The following is a 21009-nucleotide window of genomic DNA, read 5'->3' as shown; positions in this document are numbered from 1 at the left end:
CCTTCTGTCTTCCTCCTTTCTGGCTAATTCTGGGACGTAAAAATAGTGCCTAACGTTTACTATGTGCCAGGTATTGTTCTAAGCCTTCACATGTATTATTGCATTTCACTCTCACAACTTTATAAGTTAAGACCATTATTTGCTCCATTTTACAGATGACAGAACTGAAGCACAAATAGTAAACTGCCCAGAGTTGTGCAGTTAGCAACGTTGGCAGGATCTGAACCCATGCAGCCTGTCCGCAGAGGCCAAGTTCTTAACTGCTACCCTCTGCGGCCTGGCTGGGTGCGCCCCTGCACACACTTGCCCATCCACGTGGAGGGGAAGGGGAGGAGCTGGGCTCTGGGAATCAGTTCAGACACCAGGGGGCAGCATAGGCCTGGCTTTGGCCCCTGAGCCCAGCCCTGTTTGGGAAGAAAGGAGGGAAACAGAAGCCTCCTCCCACCTTCCACCGCCCCCCCCAGAGACCACCCTTTCCCCATACCCCTCTCTCAGGTTTTTGGGCTTGAAGGGCTCTCTGGGTCCCTAGGCCAGCTCCAGCTCCTCCTCCAGCAAAAGCTGCAGAAACCATCCACTAGATAACTAGATGGTGACTCAGAACCTGAGCAAGCCTTGTGTATGTGAGTGTGTGTCTCCTTGCGACTGCATGTGGCTCTGAGTGCTGACACGTCTGTGAGCCTGCCTGCACGTGTGTGTAAGCATGTGTGTGTGGGGGTGCCCTTCTGGTTGGGGAAGTTGAGTATGTGTGTGTTTATTTCTGGGTGTGTCTCAGTGTTTACCCCAGAAACAGATAGGAACTTCACCAAAGCTGCACCGCAGATTCACATGCAAACTTGTCCCTTGGGAATCTACAGGCGGCAACTCCAACTCGTGCCGGCTCCCACCTAGGTTTGAGGAGTAGTACCCTGTGAGGAGGGCGCAGAAACGATTTTCAGTCCGAGGGACCCCTGGAGTCCTACAGAATTGTAAGCGTCAGCCTCCCCTCCCCCACTCCCTCCCATCAGCGGTCACGAGACCTCTAAGGCGTTCCCCACCCAGAAGGAGGACCTAGGAGTTCCAGCTCCCTGGCCGCTTTCAGGGTCCTCCACTGGAGGGAGCGCAGAGCCCAGAGAGATTTCTTTTTCCAGAGGCCACAGGGGAGCCCAGTCCCTTGCGAGCCCAAACCCCCGGCCCCTGCGAAAGTTTGAGTATGGGAGCGGCAGTTTGGGGCGGCACGTCTCTGGCTTGATATTGGGCGACTTTCTGGAGGAAACTTGATTGCTTTTGAGGGGGGACAGAGTAAGTGGGGATCAGCATCCCCTCCAGCCTGGCCCCAGGGCCCCCAAGCCCCAGTCCTGGCTCCCCACCACGCCATGCTCCCCTACCCGGTATCGGAGGCACACACGCTCACCCCACTTTCTTCCTCTTCCTCCTCCAGCCCACTTTCCCTTGACTGTGTCGTCAGAGCTCCAGGGAGGGACCTGGGTAGTCGGAGAAGCCGGAAACAGCAGGCTGGGGCAGCCACTGCTTACACTGAAGAGGAAGGACGGGAGAGGATTGTGTGTGTGTGTGTGTGTGTGTGTGTGTGTGTGTGTGTGTGTGTGTGTGTATTTTTTTTCTTTTTGGTGCTGGAGGTGGAGGGGGGGTGCTAGCAGGGCCAGCCCTGAACCCGCTGGACAGAACTACAGACCCATGGGGCCTGGCAGTGCCCGCTGAGAGAGGGAGAAGACAGCAGAGGGGTTGGCAAGGTGAGGGGATGCCTCCAAGGAGGGGAGGGTGGGGGGCCTCTGACTATGAATATGTGGGGCGGTGGGTTGCGGGGAGTGCCTCTCAGGATCCTCCCTCGGCAGAGTGCATGGTCCCCAAGAAATTGTTTCAGCTGGGGTTGGTGGTTGGTGGTACTGAGTTTTGGCAGTTTCGAAGTGTCAGAAGAATCTGCGGTGAGTACAGGCCCAGCACTTCCCCTCCCCCCCTCCCCACCGTGGGTCACTTTTTCCATACACCCCGTCCCCCGCACCTCCAGGGACATGTAAAGGCAGGGAAAGGAGGGCAAGGAGGTGCTCCTCTGCCCTCTGGGTTGGGGGGAGGTGGACGCCCCTCCCTAGAAGGCTGATACTAGAGGGCAGTAGGTCCTAGACAAACCCGTATCCGGGCCCCCCAAAAAGGTTCCTGTTCAAGGGTGCGGCTAAGGGGTGAGCGAGCCCCAGACGCAGACCTCATGGTGTCCCAAAGGAGAGGGAATTTCCCCCCTCAAAACTGCTCCACTTTTGGCGCGGCCAAGTCACGCAGTTAACCCTACTCTTGCTGAACTGGCTCCGCCTCCCGGCCCCCCGCCCCGCCCCCGCCGCCGCAGACACACACTGGGCAACTCAGAGAAGCTCGTTTGACTCTTGATCCTGTGGTCCCACGGTCAAAGGGTTCGGGAATGTAAGGGTTGAGGTGAGGTTTAGGCCACGAAGAGGGCTGATGAAGATCCTGGACGTTGGGTTTCCCTTCCCGGTTGGGAAAGGAACACTGGCCCCGCCCCCTCAGGCCGCGGCTCCTCCCTCCCTGCCTGTGTTGGGGGCCTACAGCAGAAGGTGCCCCTGGCCTGGCCGGCCGATTGACCCCGCCTGGTTACTGGGTGTGGCTGGGGGAAAGTCTGGCCCCCTGCTGCCTGAGGATGGAGTGGGGAAGATCTGAAGCCAGGACCAGGCCAGGAAGCTGGTCACTCAACAGGGGCATGTAGAAGAAAGGGGGGCTGCCTATGGCTTAGGGATCGCCTCAGTCCCTAATAGGGTAGGGAGAGAGGTCAAAGGTCTGAGCACCGTGAGACACAGGAGAGGAAGAGGGAAGAGAGAGGTGGAGTCCTCCCCTGAGTTTGAAACACAAACCAAAAGGGGCCCCACCCCAAGGTGGGTGTAGAGAAAGGTCTATTAGAGGACCCTGAGCAGGACTGGGGGAGGATTCTGCCTTTGGGAGAAAAGAGCTCAAGGGGATAGGGACTGGGGGGAGCGGCAGGAGCTTCCAGAAAAGGGGTCCCTCTGTTCTCCGTCCCTCTGGGAGTCCTGGGAGAGAGGAGGGGCTAAAAGTGCAGCAGGAAAACTTGGGGTTACCAGGTTGGGGGTGACCCAGGGAGTTTCCATCCCCATCCTTTCTGTCATCTCTGGGAAGAGGGATATTTTGAGAAACTGGAAACTGAGAGACCCCTGGGAAACCACTGGTTTACCCACCCCACCCTGTGGCCCACCCAGAAATGGGGAGGCAGCCCTCTCCCCTACCCTCCCATCTCCTTTCCTCTTGCCTCCTTTTCTTCTCTTCGTTGTAGCCCTAGCCTCCTTGCCCCTCTTCTAGGCTTTTCATTGAAGGCTTATTAACCCCACTTTTTTCTCTGATCTCTCACCATCTTCCTGAGTTCTCTCTACTTTTCCTTTCGCTCAATCTCCTCTTTTTCAATTCTCCTCCCATGCCCCCCCCCCCTTAGGATTATGGGATTTGGATCTGGAAGGCATCCTAACAGCACAACGTGGTGGTTAATCCCCTCTCGGGTTCAAATCGCTTGCTCAGTGGCCTCGGCAAGTTGGAGAACCTCATTGAACTCGGTTTCTCTACCCGTGAAAGGGGATAATTCTATATTTTAAAAATTGTTGCAAGATTTTAATGAGGTAATGAGCTCAGTATAATGCCTCATACATAGTAACTGCTTAATAAATGGTAGCTATCATTACTCTGCCATGCTCTTCATCATCTAGCCAGGTAGTTTTCAGATTCTCTCACGGAACCCTGGAATTTTGAGGGTTTTCTCCAGGGACACCTTTGGGGTCAGGAGGTGGGGAGAAGGAAGTAAGAAGCAGTAGAATTCCAGGCCTACCACACTTGCTTTCAACAGAGAAACTCCAATTTTATATAATTGGGATTCCACAGATTAAAACTAAAATTGTCCACTGCTTTAAAAAGTTTGGAAAGTTCTGCACTTTATGCAAGCCTCATATTTTATAGATGAGAAGATTGAGGTCCACAGAGGGGAGGTTTCTTGCCTACAGAACCAGAGCCAGGCCTAGAGCTACAACCCACATCCTCTGTCTTCTCTCAGAGAGCTTTCCCTACTGCCCCATTGCCCCTGTCTCCCACCCCGCCCTCTGACTGCAGCTCAGCTCTTCCCACCCCATCACCCCTGTGTCTACCGTTGAAGGAATTACCTTGTCTGAGGCATTGGCCAGGAATGTCCCTGGTTTGAGGTAGTCTGGCTGTGAGTGGTGGTGGGGACGGTCTCTGGGAGGGCTGTCTACGGGAGGTCCCTGGCTGCCCCCAAACAAAAGCCAGCTTTCTTGGGCACCTCTCAGAGTGCCCAAGTAGCCTTGTTCCTTTTCTCCAGGCACCCTCCAAACCCCAGATCATGTCTCTGTGGGGTCTGGTCTCCAAAATGCCCCCAGAAAAACTGCAGCGGCTCTATGTTGACTTCCCTCAACACCTTCGGCATCTCCTGGGTGACTGGCTGGAGAACCAGCCCTGGTGAGTCCTGGCTGCCCCACGTTGGTCCCCCAGGTCCGCCCCAACCCACCTTCCCTTTCATTAGATCTTCTTCATCCCATTTCAAAACTTGGGACTCGTTATTCCATGTGCGGTGGTGCAGATTTAGCTGGGAGTCTGTGCCTCACCAGACTATGCATGTTGATACGTGGAGTCCCCCACCCCCTTAGGAGGCTGAGCCAAAGAGGAGGGAGGTCAGAGCTGGGGTAAGGGCACCACCCACAACAGCTGGGAAACTGGGGAACAAGGGATGGGGCTGAGGGCTACAGAGGGCTTGGATGGAGGATAAGAGGAGGAAGGAGCCGCTGAGCTGATTGCTGTGGGGTAAAGGGACAGTAGAGCAGAGGAAGCCCTGACCCGAGGCTGCCTCATCCTTGATCTTCCTGCAGGGAATTCCTTGTCGGCTCAGACGCCTTCTGCTGCAACATGGCCAGCGCCCTACTTTCTGCCACTGTCCAGCGTCTTCAGGCCTCAGCTGGAGAGCAGGGGGAGGGGAGCACCATCCTGCAACACATCAGCACCCTGGAGGTGGGGCAGGAGGGGAGGGGACAAGGCTGGGTGGGGCCTGGAATGGAGCTGGGGTGAGCATTGGATGCTGGAAGAAAATTGGTTGGATGCTGGAAGCAAATTGGTGTTCCTGTGGCTAGCTGTTAGCTAGCATGCAAATTAGATTTTAAAAGCATGCAAATGCATGAAAACTTCTGGAGCCTACAGTTGTGCTGCCTTTCAGTGCATGCGTGAATGGGGGTGCTGGGGATTGGAAGGGGAGAAAGACATGGGTAAGAGCCAGGCTAACCCTGTCTACCACCTTTCATTTCTATAGAGCATATATCAGAGGGACCCCCTGAAGCTGGTGGCCACTTTCAGACACATACTTCAAGGGGAAAAAAAAGCCATTATGGAACAGGTACTGTGGTACCCCACCTCCCACCCCAACCCAACTCCCTGGGACTTTAGCCTGAGCCATGAGAAACTAGAAGGAACTTGAACTTCAGGAAAAGTTCAGTGTTCTAGGCCCAGGATGACCAAAGGAGTCAAAGTGAGCCCCAAGTTAAGCTCAGAGAAGCTTGCAATGAGGGACTGAGGGTAGTGAGGCCTAGGAAGGAGAGAGCAAGTGATAAGGAGCTGATTCTGCCAGGAGAGAGGTCTTATCTTCAGGAAATTCCAGAAGGTCAGGAAGGACTGTCAAAGGAGAGAAGGGAGTCAGACAAGAGAAGTGGTCTGTTTTCTGCAGAGCATGGCGGTTGCACCCCTTTAGGGAGTGGAGGCCGAAGGGAAAGGGCTGGGCAGAATGTCTCACCTCCTGGCATCTCTCCTTCCTGTGCAGTTCCGCCACCTGCCAATGCCCTTCCACTGGAAGCAAGAGGAACTCAAGTTTAACACAGTCCTGCGGAGGCTGCAGCACCGAGTGGGGGAAACCTGCCTTCTCCGCAAAGCCCTGCAGCCTGGGGCTGAGGGAGGCCAAGGTGGGAGCCTGGGCCTAGAGCTCTAAGAGGGTCCTGAGGAGTGTGTGGGAGTGATCCCCTCTTGGATCTCAACCTTGACTGAACCTCAAATCTATCTGCACCCCTGATTTCTGCCCCTACCCTCAGTGTCTTTGCACAGCCTGATAGAAACTCCTGCCAATGGGACCGGGCCAAGTGAGGTGAGTAATGGACTGGGACATGGAGATTGAGCTCCAAGGGCAGACTCTGAGGGTCTCAAATCTGTGGAGGGATGGAGATCAGACCTCAGAGAGGTGAGAAAGAGAGCCCTACCCTCCAGAGCTGGGTGAGGAGGAAGCGTGTGGCCCTGGCTCAGGCCCTTTCTTCCCACAGGCCCTCGCCACGTTCCTGCAGGAGACTGTCGGGGAGCTGGAGGCTGCCCAGGCCCTGGTGCTGAAGAGGATCCAGATTTGGAAACGGCAGCAGCAGCTGGCAGGGAATGGCGCACCCTTTGAGGAGAGCCTGGCCCCACTACAGGAGAGGTTGGGGCAGGGCTGACAGGGAAGGGTGGGGGGCTGGGGGTGGACACCTGCTGTCCCTGCTGGAGCACCCACAGGTGTGAGAGAGAAAACCAGGCCAAAGGGTCTTGGGGTGAGTGAAGACTCAGAGAAGCCCGTTCCAGCAGAGCCATGCACACTGTTGTTCAGGTTGTGTCCTGTACACGTGCACCCGGCGGACGGGGCACAAGCAGGAGTTCTTCCAACCCACAATTCTCTCTTCAAGCCCCGTGCCCAGAGGAATGGGAAGTCTATTTGGTCTATTGGGCGGGGCACCTTTGAAAATGAACAAAAGCATCGTATGTGCTGGCAGCTGACCTGGGTACCAGAGCCCTGGGGAAGAGGCAGCTGGGTTTCCACAGAGCTTCCAGGCACTGAGAAGGAACCTTCCTCCCCAGAGCCAAGGCATGTCCCACAACTCGGTTAGCCCAGGTGCCTTGCAGCCACGCCCACTGCTCATCCCACCCCTCCACACACACTCTCCTGCTATCTTCCTGGGTTTAGGGGTGGGGGGTCTGGGCGGGGAGCAGGCAGCCTAAACCCTGTGCCCCCTAACCACTGTCCTGGCCCCAGGTGTGAGAGCCTGGTGGACATTTACTCCCAGCTGCAGCAGGAGGTGGGGGCGGCTGGTGGGGAGCTTGAGCCCAAGACCCGGGCAGCGCTGATTAGCCGGCTGGATGAAGTCCTGCGAACCCTCATCACCAGGTATGAGACCCCAGCCTGGCCTAGAGCAGACCCCAAGGAAGGAAGAGGGTCAGAGCTGTGGGGAGGGCACCAGGAGGGACCCAGCTGCTAACTTCCCTTGTGTCCTCCTCACTCCTCCCAGCTCTTTCCTGGTGGAAAAGCAGCCCCCCCAGGTTCTGAAGACTCAGACCAAGTTCCAGGCCGGGGTTCGATTCCTGCTGGGCCTGCGGTTCCTGGCGGCCCCAGCCAAGCCTCTGATGGTCAGGGCCGACATGGTAACCGAGAAGCAGGCGAGGGAGCTGAGCATGCCCCAGGGGCCCGGGGCTGGAGTGTAAGCTGGGGCTGGAGAGGGGCTGGAGGGTGGTGGAGGCCAGAGGAGCCTGGGGGACTGGCACCACGAAGAACAGGGTGATGACAGGGAGGGCGGGCCATGGGATGTGGGGACCCTGTATGATAGTCAAGGCAGAGGAAGGGGAGGGACCCATCAGTGCTGGAATGGGGTGGGAGCATCATGATTTGGCTAAGATGGGGACTTCTCCCTTAAGAACTCAAGTGGGGAGATGGAGATTAGGGGCCAGTAGTCCAGGCCATTAGCCAGTGGACTCAAGCCCCTGCCACTCCTGGCCCAGTTGGGATGAGCCACTCTCTGACTTGCCTGGCAGAGAAAGCACTGGGGAAATCATTAACAACACCGTGCCCCTGGAGAACAGCATTCCTGGGAATTGCTGCACTGCCCTGTTCAAGAACCTGGTGAGGCCTGCGGGGAGCAGTGGGCGGGGGTCCTCAGGCCAGGACATTCTCCTTGGAGAGGGTGTTGGGAGCCCAGGAGAAGCAGTCGCTGCCCTCACCCTCCTCTCCCTCGCCCCACCCGCAGCTTCTGAAGAAAATCAAGCGGTGCGAACGGAAGGGCACAGAGTCTGTCACCGAGGAGAAGTGTGCCGTGCTCTTTTCCACCAGCTTCACGCTCAGCCCCAACAAACTCCCTATCCAGCTCCAGGTGAACCGAGGCCCCAGCCCTGCCCGAGGCGGGGCCCCAGGTGCCCCTCCCGGCCACACACTGGGGCCCTGCATCCTCACTCTTCATGACTGCCCCATACCCTGTGTGTTTGGGATTTGTGCATGCTGGGGCCCCGGGTGAGCGGGGAGGAGCCAGAACCGGAGTGCACACCCCGGGGAATGACAGCGTAGGAGCAACTGGCACTTACGCACGTTTCATAGACCAGGGCACTGTTTTAAGTCACACACGTGCACACACACGCGTGGTTTTCACAATAACATTCTGAGGTATGTATTATTACTAGCCTGATTTTATAGATGAGGACATTGAGACACAGAGACATTGAGTAATTAGCCCAAGTCACACAGCTACTGAATGTTGGAGCTGGCACTGGAAACCTGGGGACTCTATAGCACTGACCTGTAACCACTTCTCTGCAGTAAGGCCCTAACTGAGCTTCAGAAAGCACTCGATAACATACCATGAGTTTTTAACCATGTTGTATGAGTCCAGTAGCTCCCCTGCACCTTCAGAGCCAGCCCTCTGTGGAAGCCCCTTGCCCCAGTAAGAAGAACCCCCTTTCGTCACCCGCTTCAGGCCCTGTCTCTGCCCCTGGTGGTCATCGTCCACGGCAACCAAGACAACAATGCCAAAGCCACCATTCTGTGGGACAACGCCTTCTCTGAGATGGTGATGAAAGACCTGGAGTTGGCGGGGGCAGGGGGGGCTCTTACCTGGGAGGTGGGGTGCAGGCTGGCAAGCATGTTCAAAAGAGAGTGACCTTAACTCCTTCTCATAGACCTGTTTTTGTACTCCTGACCTCTTTTCGTGCCAATTTTTTTCATACTTCATTTTTTATTTTATTAATTTATTTACTCATTTATTTTTTGGCTGCCTTGGGTCTTCGCTGCTGCGCGCAGGCTTTTCTCTAGTTGCGGCGAGCGGGGGCTACTCTCGTTGCAGTGCGTGGACTTCTCATTGCGGTGCCTTCTCTTTGTTGCAGAATATGGGCTGTAGGCGCGTGGGCTTCAGTAGTTGTGGCTTGGAGGCTCTAGAGCGCAGGCTCAGTAGTTGTGGTGCACGGGCTTAGCTGCTCCGCAGCATGTGGGATCTTCCCGGAGCAGGGCTCGAACCCGTGTCCCCTGCATTGGCAGGCGGATTCTTAACCACTACACCACCAGGGAAGCCCCCTTTTCATGCCAATCTTAACAGCTATCCTGCAGTAGCACCTTAGACTCCTTTGGAAAAGCACCATCTTTGTTGAGCAAGTTCAGGGGGACAAGGCTGGGGAGCGGCAGGCTTGGGGAAGTGGGAAAGATGAAGGCCCTCGTGAGGAGGGATGGGGATGTCAGCCTGAGGCTCCCTTTCCTTCTCTCCTCCCCCCAGGACCGCGTGCCCTTTGTGGTGGCTGAGCGGGTGCCCTGGGAGAAGATGTGTGAAACTCTTAACCTCAAGTTCATGGCTGAGGTGGGGACCAACCGGGGGTTACTCCCAGAGCACTTCCTCTTCCTGGCCCAGAAGATCTTCACCGACAACAGCCTCAGCATGGAGGCCTTCCAGCACCGTTCTGTGTCCTGGTCACAGTTCAACAAGGTCATTCCCCTGCGCTTCGGACTTCCCACCCCCAAGCTCTTCATCCCTGGGGCACTCAGGGCTTCCCCAACGTCTGCCCAGGGATCAACCGCTGGGATCTTCACAATGCCCCACCACGTTCATCAGGAAGGCCTCTGTCATGGCCCAGGCAGGAAAACCCCTCAGGTCTCTGGCATCCCCCCGTTTTGGTCTGGGGGCCCTCCGTCCTCCCTCTTTGCCAGTGATCTGCATGACTCACCCAGATTGTGTGTAAACACAGCTTTGGTTCAAAATGACTTTGACCCATTGGGAAAATAGGTCTTATTGCAAAAACAGGGACGAAATCCCACAGGGACATATGCAATAATACCAGCTACCATGTGTTGACAGCTTACTGTATCCAGGCACTGTGCTTCAGCAGTTTAGATATGTTATCATCCCAACATCCCTTTGAGGTAGGTACTATTACCCCCATTTTACAGAGGATGAACCCGCCCAGAGGGGTTAAGTGGTTTGTCCAAGGACTCCCAGCAAGTGAGTGGCATGTCTGGGATGGAACACCGTATTTCTGACTCTTGTCCTTAGCGACTACATTTTACTGCCTCCAAAATAAGGTGGCTCAGGACTGGATCTGTTACAAGAAACAGGGGAAAAAGGAGGTCTGGGTGTCTCGGTTGAGGACCAGCTGGGTAAATGCAGTCACGCACTGATCTCTTTTTTAAAAAAGGAAGAAAGAAAAGCCCACACGACCAGAGGATGTGTTAGCAAAGGGAGCAGGACACTCACACCCTGCAAGCTGCCTTCTCTGGACACCACTTCCTCCAGGCCTCATTCAGGAGGGTGTGGAGCACAGTGGTTAAGAGGGGGCCCAGCCCAGACTTCCTGGGCTGAATCCCAGCTCTGCTTCTCACCAGCTGTGTGAGAAGCAAGTTATTTGACCTTTCTAGGCTTCCATTTCTTCATCTGTAAGATGGGATACTCACAGGACCTACCTCCCTAGGCTTGTAAGGATCAGATACATTAATGTATGAAAAGAGCACGGAACAGTGCCCGGCACGTGGTGAGCCTGAGTGTCGGCCATGTCATGGATGGGGTCTCAGGTCCAATGTGGTTCCCTCAGTCCTGTGACTCTGTCGTGTAGGTACTCACAGCCCAATGCCTGCCCTAACTAGGCTCCTGTGCCCCCACCAACTCCCCTCTCCCCACAGGAGATCCTGCTGGGTCGTGGCTTCACCTTTTGGCAGTGGTTTGATGGCGTCCTGGACCTCACCAAACGCTGTCTCCGGAGCTACTGGTCAGATCGGTGAGTCCCCGCCCCAGGTGGCCTGAGCAGCTGTACCTCCAGCTCCCACTCCACACCCTGCGACCCCATCCACATCCTCTCCCTCATCCTGGCCAGGTTGATCATTGGCTTCATCAGCAAACAATACGTCACTAGCCTTCTTCTCAACGAGCCTGATGGAACATTCCTCCTTCGGTTCAGTGACTCAGAGATTGGGGGCATCACCATTGCCCATGTCATCCGGGGCCAGGATGGTGAGGTCACCCCAGCCAGTCCTCTGCCTCTGTGCCTGTGCCCTCTGGGGTTTCTTCTGGGGAGGAAACATCCTGGCCTTCCTTGAGGCCAACCCTGGTCTTCAAGAAGTTCTTCCTTCGGTCCAACTTCTCTTCCTCCTTCTGTGGTCTAAACATCTACCTTCTCACTGTGAGCTCTGTGGGAATGGAGACTGGTGGGTCTCCCTCCCTCAGGACCCTCACCCTAGCTCCTCTCCTCCTCACCTTGGTAGATTGAGAATGAGTCCAATAGTGGGAGGAGGCTGGGGTAGGGGAATAAAGTCTGGACAGAGGGGACTCAAGGTCTCATTCTTATTGTAGGCTCCCCACAGATAGAGAACATCCAGCCATTCTCTGCCAAAGACCTGTCCATTCGTTCACTTGGTGACCGAATCCGGGACCTCGCTCAGCTCAAAAACCTCTACCCCAAGAAACCCAAGGACGAGGCTTTCCGGAGCCACTACAAGCGTGAGCTGGGGCTGGCAGTTCTGACTCGGTCCTGTTGTCCACCTTCTCCCTGCTCCCAGCTGCCCCCTCCCTGCCTGCTGTGTGTCATCCCCGACTTCTCTCTCCATTTTCATCTCCCTGCTTCTGCTACCTGCCCATCAGCCATGCTCACCTTTTCCACCTCCCTTCCTCCCTAAATCAGAAGCACTCCATGGCTCTCCTTTCCTCCCCACAACAGCTGAGCAGATGGGTAAGGACGGCAGGGGTTATGTCCCAGCTACAATCAAGATGACTGTGGAAAGGTGAATGTGCTGGTATGGATGGAGGGTGGGGCCCAGTACTTACCTGGGGGAAGGGGTGGTGGCATCAGCCCCTGGTCAGTCACACATGCCTCCTCCCCTCCTCCAGGGACCAGCCACTTACCACCCCTGAGCCCCAAACGCCTACCATGAGGCCCTCTTATGATCTTGGAATGGTCCCTGACTGCTCCATGAACATGCAGCTCGGCCCAGATATGGCGTAAGAAGCTTGAGAGACGGAACTGGGAGTGGTCTGCGCCAGCAGGCTGTTTCAGCATGGGCAACTGGGGGAGCTGGCACTGGGGGCTGAAGTAGGGTATTCCCTTTCCTTGAAAGGGATTCCCCATCTTGAGGCAGGGATTTGGGGTGTCCAGGAGAAGGGCTGGCATCAGGGGTCTGCTTTCTTTCCCCAGGCCCCAGGGGTACCCACCACGCTCTCACTCCATCCCCTCATATCCAGCCCTTCCCCGGGAAGAATCGGTCAATGTGCTGCCAGCCTTCCAGGAGTAAGTGGGGCCCCCTCTGGGGAACGGGGTGGGATACCCACCTGCAACGGGCCTGGGCACTTGCATTTGTTAGGGAAGGCTCTTCTGTGAGAACGGGGTGGCAAAAAGCCAACACCTGGGTCTCTTCTGTCCATTCCACTGAGGTGTTAGTGGTTAAGATCCATGTTCGAATTCCAGCTCCACCACTTGCTGACTTTGGGCAAGTTACTTAACTCTGATGTGTCATCTGTAAAATAGGGAATAATGATAATAACAATACCTACCTCACAGGGTTATTGTGAAGGTTAATTGAGTTAATAGTATGTGTAAAGCTAAACACAGTACCTGGCTCACAGGAAGAGCTATTTAAGTATTAGTATTATCTCTCCCGCCCCTGAAATCTACTGTCATTTATCTGCTGTCTTGATTTTTATTTATTTATCTTTTTGGGCCTGAAGTGGCATAGACACTTGTTCTCCAGGTAGCACTCAGGTGCTTACTAACTCTCAGTCGAGGCATGACATCTCCCCTCCCAGGAGTTGAGGTAGGGGTGGGGACAGGGGTACTTAGAGCCAGCAAAGTTCAAAGTCCAAAGAAACATCAGAAATTAGCTAATCTAGCCCTCCTCTCTCTCCTGCCCCCAGTCGCCAATGCATACGCATTTCTACAGATGAGAAGTCCAAGCTCACAGGTGGAAATGGCTTGCCCAGTGCTTGCCGTCAGGATGAGGAGCTGGAAATACTGTTTCCTCACTCAGTGGTCTTGACTTTGCAACACCCTGCCCTCGTCCAGCTTTTCTTTCTGACTGTGTCCTCCTTCCTGATTCCAGACCTCACCTGCAGATGCCGCCCAGCCTGAGTCAGATGAGCCTGCCCTTTGACCAACCTCACCCGCAGTGAGTGACGCCCACCCCCATCCTGAGCTCATGCGCCTCATTCATCCCCAGCCTCAACCCCCCGACCCCTGCCACCACCTCACTTACTTCTCTGGGCCCGGCAGGGGCCTGCTGCCGTGCCAGCCTCAGGAGCATGCCGGGTCCAGCTCCAAGCCCTTGCTCTGCTCAGATGTGACCATGGCGGAAGACAGCTGCCTGACGCAGCCGGTGGGAGGGTTCCCTCAAGGCACCTGGTGAGTGTCAGCCGGGGGGTGGAGGCTGAGGAGTGGGTGCCATGCCTATCTCACTGCTTCCCTCCTTCCTCCCTGCAGGGTCCGTGAAGACATGCTCCCGCCCTTGCTGCCTCCCACTGAACAGGACCTCACCAAGCTTCTCCTGGAGGGGCAAGGAGAGTCAGAGGGAGGGTCCTTGGGAGCCCAACCCCTCCTGCAGCCCTCCTGCTATGGGCAGTCTGGGATCTCAATGTCCCACCTGGACATAAGGGCTAACCCCACTTGGTGATCCCAGCTGGAGGGGGAGCCCAGAGACAGCTCTTCTGCCCCCATGGACCTGCTCTGAACACCTGCCTGTGCTCCTGCCAAGCAGCAGCTGGGGAGGGTGTCCTCCTATCCCCACCTACTCCCTGGTCAGGAGGAAAAGACTTTGCCAGGAGAATGTATAGTGGGTGGAACATATCTACTCCTTCCTTCCCACCACACACCCCTGCCCTCCACTTTCCAAATACTGGAAGGGAAATTCAGGTTCCAAGTGAGACACGCCCCAAAACGCCTGCACACGCAGAACACACACACACACACCCTCTCCTTAGAAGATGTGGCTGAGCAGGAAGGGGGCTGGGCCAGAGCACAGGTGAGGGCATGGAGGGCTTCTCTGCTTGCCCTGAGCCGGGGCTCCGGACACACATGTGGAAACACACAGACACGTGCACACATCTGCTTCAGAGGCTAGGGGTGGAAGTATGGGCTTGGGTCCCAGCCCTGGGGGCACGGGAAACCGTTCAGGAGACCCTGGGAGAGAGGGGGGTCTGTACATTTGGTCGCTGATGTGGGTTTTGCCCAGATTAAAAAACAAATCCCAGTCAGCTCCAAATTCCTGCCAGTCAGATGCAGGCTTTTGGATACGTGTACGAGATTGTGCAGAACTATAAGGGCCGAGTTTGCGTATAGCTGTGAAAGTGTGTGGACCTGAGATGTGTTAATATATAGATGTCACACGTTAGTTTTATGGCCACATAGAACACGCACCTCTCTGATTTTGCCTGTGTGACAACACGTTTGGAAGTGTGAGACACTGCTCAAAAGACACCAGCGAGTATACTAGCCTCTCTGACGTATGCTAACCCAAACGTACTAAGCTTTGAGTATGACTGTGCCCAGGCTGGGTCTATGTGGCTGTAGCTTCGATGGCTCAACACCTCCAATCCTGCCCAGAGGCAGAGGCTGAGCCTGGGGTCCAGACTCAGGTGTGTGGTCCTCATGGTGTATTGGGGGCCCTACCCGCTTCTTCTTTTCTATTTCCCCACCCACCGCCAGCTTCCCTCCACTCCCCAACCCCATGCCACCCTTTCTCCATCTTGGGGGTCATAGATCCTAAGCCATAAAATAAATTTTATTCCAAAATAACAAAATAAATAATCTACTGTACACGATCTGAAAAGAAAGACGCTCTAACTGCTCAGACAGGTGCTGCGGCCCAGATCCCAGCTGAGGGAGACCCTGAGTCCACCCAGGCCTCCCGAGGGGGCCGGTGAAGGGGACCCCACACCCCCCTAGAGAGGGCAAGAGGGAGAGAACCGCTGAGGGCTTGGGGGGAAGATGGGGATGGGTGGGCGAACTGCAGCACTTGTTAAATTAAAGAAACAAACTAGAAGCACAAAAATGGAGGAGCAGAGGGGAGGAGCAGGTCCAGTGTTCCCAGGCCCCCAGATCTGGGGGGAAACCGTTTCCATTTTTAGCTGCTGGACCCTCCCAAGCCCTTTCCCCCATGTCCAAACTGAGTCCAACTGCTCACGTCACTGACTCTAACTAGAGAGGATGGGAGTGTGCTGTGTAAGGGAGGGGAGAATCCCAAATGCCCTGGAGGCAGAGTTCTTGCCTCCTTGCTCTGGGCAAGGGTGAGGGGGCACCATGCACCCTCCTTGTGTCCTCTCGCCAGGCCCCTGCTTGTTATTGCTTGAAGCCCCATAGTTCTATGCCCATGGGGCAGGTGGGGAGGCAGGAGAAGGGCAGCGGAAGGATCCAGGGTTGTGACTAGATGCCAGGGATGGAGAGTGGAGGGGTCTGTGTGAGCCAGAAGCCTGGTGCCCTGGGTCTGAGGACGCCAGTCCCCCCCTCACTGCCGGCTGGCCTCAGCCTCCACTTTCACGCTGCTCCTTCGACCTTCCACCAGAGCAGGATGGGGTCCTGGGGCAGGGCATCGGTCCAGCAGCCCCTCCTCGAACTCTGCAGGGAGAAGGGGTAGGTTAGGAGGCTGCAGGATGGACGCTGCAGACAGAGCGGGGCTGAGAACAGAGGCAGGGGTAGAGAAGGCTGCGAAGATGAGCTTGATTTCCTGACTCCTGCCCACCTCTGGTCTAGGGGGCGGTTCCATACCCAAGTGTGTGTGCCCCCCTCCCCTTGCTGGCTGTGTGTAGCTCTCTGTCTCTGGATGTGTCTCTCTCTTTCTGTCTCTCCCGCCTCCGTTCTGCTGGAATTTCTGGTTCTGTCAGGAGCTGTGGGGGCGGCTTGGCTCTGACCTCTCCCCCTCCCCCCTTCCCAGGCTCTGCTGCCCCCGCTTATCCCTGGCCTCCTCTCAGGGCACCCCCCCAACCCTACCATGCCCCCCAGGGTTCTTAGAAGCCAAAACAGGGGGGACACAGGAAGCCAGCCTCCCAGCTCCTCCCCCAAGAAGAGCCCCCCTGTCAGTCCCCGCCCCCAGTTCCCACCCACACACAGTTTAAAAATACCAAGCTAGGGTTGGTGGCTTTGTCTGCTGCGTCACTCTGAGCCCAGCCGATGCCCGGCCCTCTGCCGGCCTCCTTGCCTACTCCCGCTTCCCCCATCCACACACAAAGCATCCCCCTCTGGGCTCCTCCAATTCCAAGCTGGCAACCCTACCCCAACTCCTGGCCTGCTCCACCCTCCTGCGTCGGTAGAAGTTCCATCCAAACTTCCCTTCTTGGTGGCTCTCCTCTTCCTGCTCCCCTTCGTTCCCCATTCTCTGTCCCCCTGCTCCCCAAGCTCGCCATTCACAGACGTCCACTTGGGGTTAGACCCTCCCCACTGGGAACAGCCCTGCAGGGTTCCCCCCTCCTCAACCCAAGGCCTGGTTAGCTGGAGCCCCACCATGCTACTGCCCCGAGGACACCAGGACTGCTGTGCGGGGCCTGGGCGGCAGGGGTGCTTGGGGATGGCACTGCTGGCTGCCTCACCTGCGAGAGGTGGCTTTGCGGGCACACAGGGGCTGAGGCGGCCCACGCGGTCGTGGGAGACGAGGCGGGCTAGCCGCAGCCCCTCGTCCATCAGCGTCTGCTGCAGGATGTGGCGGCTCCACAGCCCATGGGCTGGCAACGCCAGAGGCAGGTCAGCAGGGGGCGGCGTCAGCCTTGGGCACGACCCCACAGCTGTGGGCAGGGGCACGGGTCAGGTAGGGGGCCGCAGTCAATGGAACCCTCACCCTCAACCACACAGCCAGCTCCACGGGCCCAGGCCCATTCGCTCCCGCCCAGCCAGGCCTCCCAGCCCTGTGCCAGGCAGTGGCCTCCTGGCGCCCTCCTCCCACACCTTCCCCCCACCCCCGCCCCCTCAGTGAGACGCACTCTGACGCACACTCACCCTGCAAGTGTCCATCCAGGCTCTCCCCGGACAGGCTGGCGCTGTCTTCCTCCAGGCTGGGGCGGTATGGGTGTGCATAGGACTCAGGGCCTGGGGGAGGCTGCTGGATTTCAGAGTGACTTTGTTCTCCAACCTGTGGATGCCCCAAATGGGGAAATGAGGACTGGCAAGAGAGGGGGCTGGGGAAGATGCCCTAACCTCCTATATGTACCCTAGCAAACCTACCTCTTGTTTCAGTTTCTTCAGTGGGGGGCCTCCCAGTTCTTCAGGGTGGAGCCTGCAAAGATGGAGAGAAACAAGGAGGGTGAGGCTGGGGAGGGACACATGGGGGACAGGACACAGAATCTGATGGGGAACATGCATTATTCCCAGGATCTGGAAAGATGAAGGGTAAGCAGCAGTCCCCAGCTCAAGCACTATTGTTGTGGGGGGCAGAAGGGACCTGAGAGGGATGGGAGGTGGGGCCAGACCTAGGCAAGTGGACTTGGCCAAAAGCAGGGACACGCAGGCAGGTGGGAAGCAGGCCTACAGGCACCTGAACTGGAGGTCAGGACGTGACCCATCTCCTTGGCGGGATTCTGATCTAGGGAGAACCTGGAGAAGGGGGTCTCACCTGGAGCCCTTCAAGGAGGACAGGTAGGTGCTCTCTCGGGCCACTTGGCGGGACAGGGAGAAGAGTTCCACCCTTCGCAGTAAAAGAGTGTTGTCCCTCATGCAAAACTGGGCAGCAGCCTCGTTGATGGTCAGCTGTGGAGAGGACCGCCAGAGCAGTCAGAATCCTAACTGGCCCACCACCTTGCCCAGACCTCCTCACTCCCCTTCACCACCAGAGAAATGAGGCTTATCCATCAGATGTTTGCTTGGGTTTTGACATCATGCAGGAGCTTTCTGAGGAAGGAAAACAGAGGTCAGCACCCACAGCTTCCTAGGAACGCCTGGGGCCTCCTCCCCTCCTGGGGCGTCCTGAGCGGCGTGGGGCTGGACAGCCGGGCTCTTGCCTGTGTCTCTGCTTCCCCCTTAGTTGAGGGAAGCACTGCAACCACTGAAGTTGGTAGGGGAGGGGATCAGGGCCTGGGGTCCTCACCTCATGCAGGCTCAGCTGCTTGCCCTCCCGCCGCTTGGAGTCAAAGCGGCCATAGATGATGCTGTATTTGCGTATCTCCTCTTCCTTCTGGCTGTCATTATCGTCCATCTCAAAGATGTGGCCCACGCTCCGTGCCAGCTTCTTGTTCAGCTTCAGCAGGGAAGTTACCTCCCCAGCATCCCCCCTTGGGAAGCTTCGGAAGATCCTCTCCACGCTCTCCACCACCATGCGTACCATCTCTGGCTCCAGTCGATCCGGACCACCACCAGCCCCAGCTGCTGCCAGCCCCCCAGCCCCAGTCCCCTCAGGGACTCCTCCCCCTGCAGGTGGGGAGAACGGGGGTGAGCCAGCCTCCTCTTCTCCTCCTGCCCCAACATCAGACTCTGGAGTGCTCCGGCCTGGCCAGATCCGGGGGTCCCCTGCCCCAGGTCCCCCAGACAATGGTGACAGCTTCTCTCCGAGTTCAAGGGGGCTCTTAGGGCTAAAACTGCGGGCACTGCCCGCCTTCTCCCCTGGGCTGCCATGCCCGTTGCTCATGCTCCCTTTCCGGGTCCCTGCAGTTTCAGAGATCTTGAAGAGTGGAATGCTGGAAACGGGCACGGCAGGCACTGGCTGGCTGAAGAGCCCTGGATTGGTGGCCCACTCTCTCAGTGCCTTCTGTAGGCGTCGGACATGGAGGGGCTTGGTGGCCATGCCCACGAGGGCCATGATCTCCAGGAACTCCTCCTCACCCGCCTCACACAGTTGCTGCACGTCGTCCCCTCCCTGCTGGATGAAGGTCTCATAGTAGGAAAGGAGATTGGCGCGCTGCAGGACCCGGTACAGCTGCAGCTCCCCCAGTGTCCGAGGCAGGGCCATGGCTCGGGCACTGGGCCTGAGAAGGAGGCGCACAAAGGGGGGGGCAGTCAGTGCAAGTTCCCTTGCTGGGTACCAACCCACACTCACAACTGTTTTCTCTTTCCTGCCTGTTTCTCTTCCCCTCTTTTGAATGCTCTCTCTACCCAGACCTGAACACAGACTAGGAGAATCAGGCACTGCTCAGAGGCACAGCCATGCCAGTGCTATCCCAGACTGGCCGCAAGTACCAAAAGCCAGATCAGTTTTTGCCAAAGTCAAAGGCTCCAAGCCCCCCTCCTCAGCTTTTACTTTTCTGGCCTGGGGCAAGGAGACCTTGAGCACTGAGGCCAGCCAGCACACCCCTGGGATGGCTGGACCAACCTCTCTTCCAGAACACAGTGCTCACCTTCCACCCTAAACACCTAGCAGTCTCAACATTACACAAGTTAACTTCGCACACTGAGGTGAATGCAGGACCCCCATCCTCCCTGCAGTGGACACCTAGGACCACTATGGGCCAGCTTTATTCCCTGGTGGCATCCTGCTCGTGTGGCTGAGAGGCAGGGGTGTGGCCTCTACCCCTGCCCTTTTCCACTCAGTGAGCTAGGCAGAACATCCTCTGCTCCCCTTTTCCCACCCCTGCTCAGCTTTTCCCACGGATTAGGCATTCTTTGCCCACTCTTGCGCTCTCTCCCCAGGACCTCCCCTGCCTTCCAGACTGCCCAGTGCACCTCAGTTGGCCCCTCTCCCAGCAGTGACCTTCCCACCTGCTCCATAGGTAAGCCCATCCCTTCAGCTCGGGAACGGGAGAGAGGAGGAGTGCCTCAATTGTTCTGCTTCGGGGCCCGGTCCGCCCCCACACACTCCCACAGTGCTACCGTCTGTGGGCGAACACCGCCGGGGGGCTCCCGCCTATTCTTCTCTCCCTCATTTTCCACCCTCGTCTTCAAGGGTTGTGTGGGTGCGACTCAAGACCCCTTGAGGGAGGGGCCGCACAACGAACCCCCCCCCCCGCAAGCCACAGAAATGTAAAGAGACGCCTAAGGCATGCCCCGCTTCTGCAGAGCTCCTTTGATGCTCTGTTGGTTCAAAGGCGCCGGCTTCTCCCGGACCCCGGAGCCGCGCGCTCCGTGCCGACGACGGACTGAGCCAGCTGAGTGGCCCTCCCCCGGCACTGTTGCCAGCTAAAGCTCCAGGGCTTCCCCTAGCGCTTGGGAGCCTCCACATTCTTTGCAGGGGGCTCACATGCCAGGTCATGCGCACAAAATAAACGGGCGATGGAGAATTAGGTACTGCTCTTTCACATACAGCTTCATCAGCTTCCTGCCTGCTCCCAGGGCCCCTAATTCGAAGACGCACCCCCTTTCCGTCAGTCTCCACCCCCCACCCCCGTCCCGCTTCCCCTCGTCCTCTGCTCGACCTCCGCCCTCCGGACCCCTTTCCCGAGTCCAGCTCCACCCATCTCCACTCCCCGGCGCTTCCCTTTGCCCACTAACTTGAGTCTGGGCTGCGGGGTCCGGCGGGCGCTGTCCCCTCCGCCCGGCGGCTGCTCGGCTGTGGGGGAGGGAGCTCTGTGCATGGACGGCTGCAGACCACCGGGGATGCCCCTCTCGGTGCCCAGAGCTCAGCGCCTGCCGCGCGCTGCTCTCTTCCGGGCGCGCGAGGCCGTGTCCGCCGCTGTCCGGGCTCCGTCCCTCCCTCCACGTCTCCTCTCTTCGAGCCTCCGCGCCTCTGTCTGTGCCTCTGCCCCCCCCACCTCCCCGGCTGCGCTTGCCGCCTCTCCGCGCCTCCGCCCCCGCAGGACGCACGGGGAGCGAGGCCCGGCGCAGCTCTGGCTGCCTGGCGGGCGGAGGGCGTGGGCCGAGCCGGGGGCG

The 21009-nt window shown here is 57.5% G+C and overlaps 2 protein-coding genes across 4 annotated transcripts; one reads left to right on the top strand and one right to left on the bottom strand.

Moving 5' to 3' along the window:
* Positions 1-834: 834 nt before the first annotated feature.
* On the top strand, positions 835-15050 carry STAT6 (signal transducer and activator of transcription 6). 3 transcript variants are annotated; one of them, XM_033440406.2, is made up of 23 exons: positions 835-965; positions 1418-1727; positions 4334-4470; positions 4878-5016; positions 5312-5395; positions 5816-5954; positions 6081-6133; positions 6306-6454; positions 7043-7174; positions 7296-7484; positions 7816-7903; positions 8028-8150; positions 8748-8840; positions 9537-9743; positions 10931-11025; positions 11122-11258; positions 11598-11744; positions 11962-12025; positions 12132-12242; positions 12436-12528; positions 13337-13402; positions 13507-13635; positions 13714-15050. In XM_033440406.2, the coding sequence occupies exons 3-23, from the start codon at positions 4355-4357 to the stop codon at positions 13901-13903; spliced, it is 2544 nt and encodes an 847-aa protein (XP_033296297.1). In that variant the 5' UTR covers positions 835-965; positions 1418-1727; positions 4334-4354; the 3' UTR covers positions 13904-15050. The 3 variants fall into 3 exon arrangements, with proteins under 3 accessions (XP_033296297.1, XP_004276567.1, XP_033296298.1); XM_004276519.3 differs by lacking the exon at positions 835-965 and adding an exon at positions 1144-1278; XM_033440407.2 differs by lacking the exons at positions 835-965; positions 1418-1727 and adding an exon at positions 1859-1919.
* Positions 14990-21009, bottom strand: NAB2 (NGFI-A binding protein 2). The gene is made up of 7 exons (XM_004276524.3): positions 20632-21009; positions 18299-19172; positions 17828-17961; positions 17440-17491; positions 17215-17347; positions 16812-17003; positions 14990-15843 (listed from the first exon to the last, which is right to left on the bottom strand). Exons 1-7 carry the CDS (start codon positions 20712-20714, stop codon positions 15734-15736), a joined length of 1578 nt encoding a protein of 525 aa, XP_004276572.1. The 5' UTR covers positions 20715-21009; the 3' UTR covers positions 14990-15733.

Source organism: Orcinus orca, chromosome 11 (genome assembly GCF_937001465.1).
Source record: "Orcinus orca chromosome 11, mOrcOrc1.1, whole genome shotgun sequence".
Taxonomy (NCBI): Eukaryota; Metazoa; Chordata; class Mammalia; order Artiodactyla; family Delphinidae; genus Orcinus; species Orcinus orca.
The sequence above is the reverse complement of the archived record's forward strand: the minus strand, read 5'-3'. Positions and strand labels throughout refer to the sequence as shown.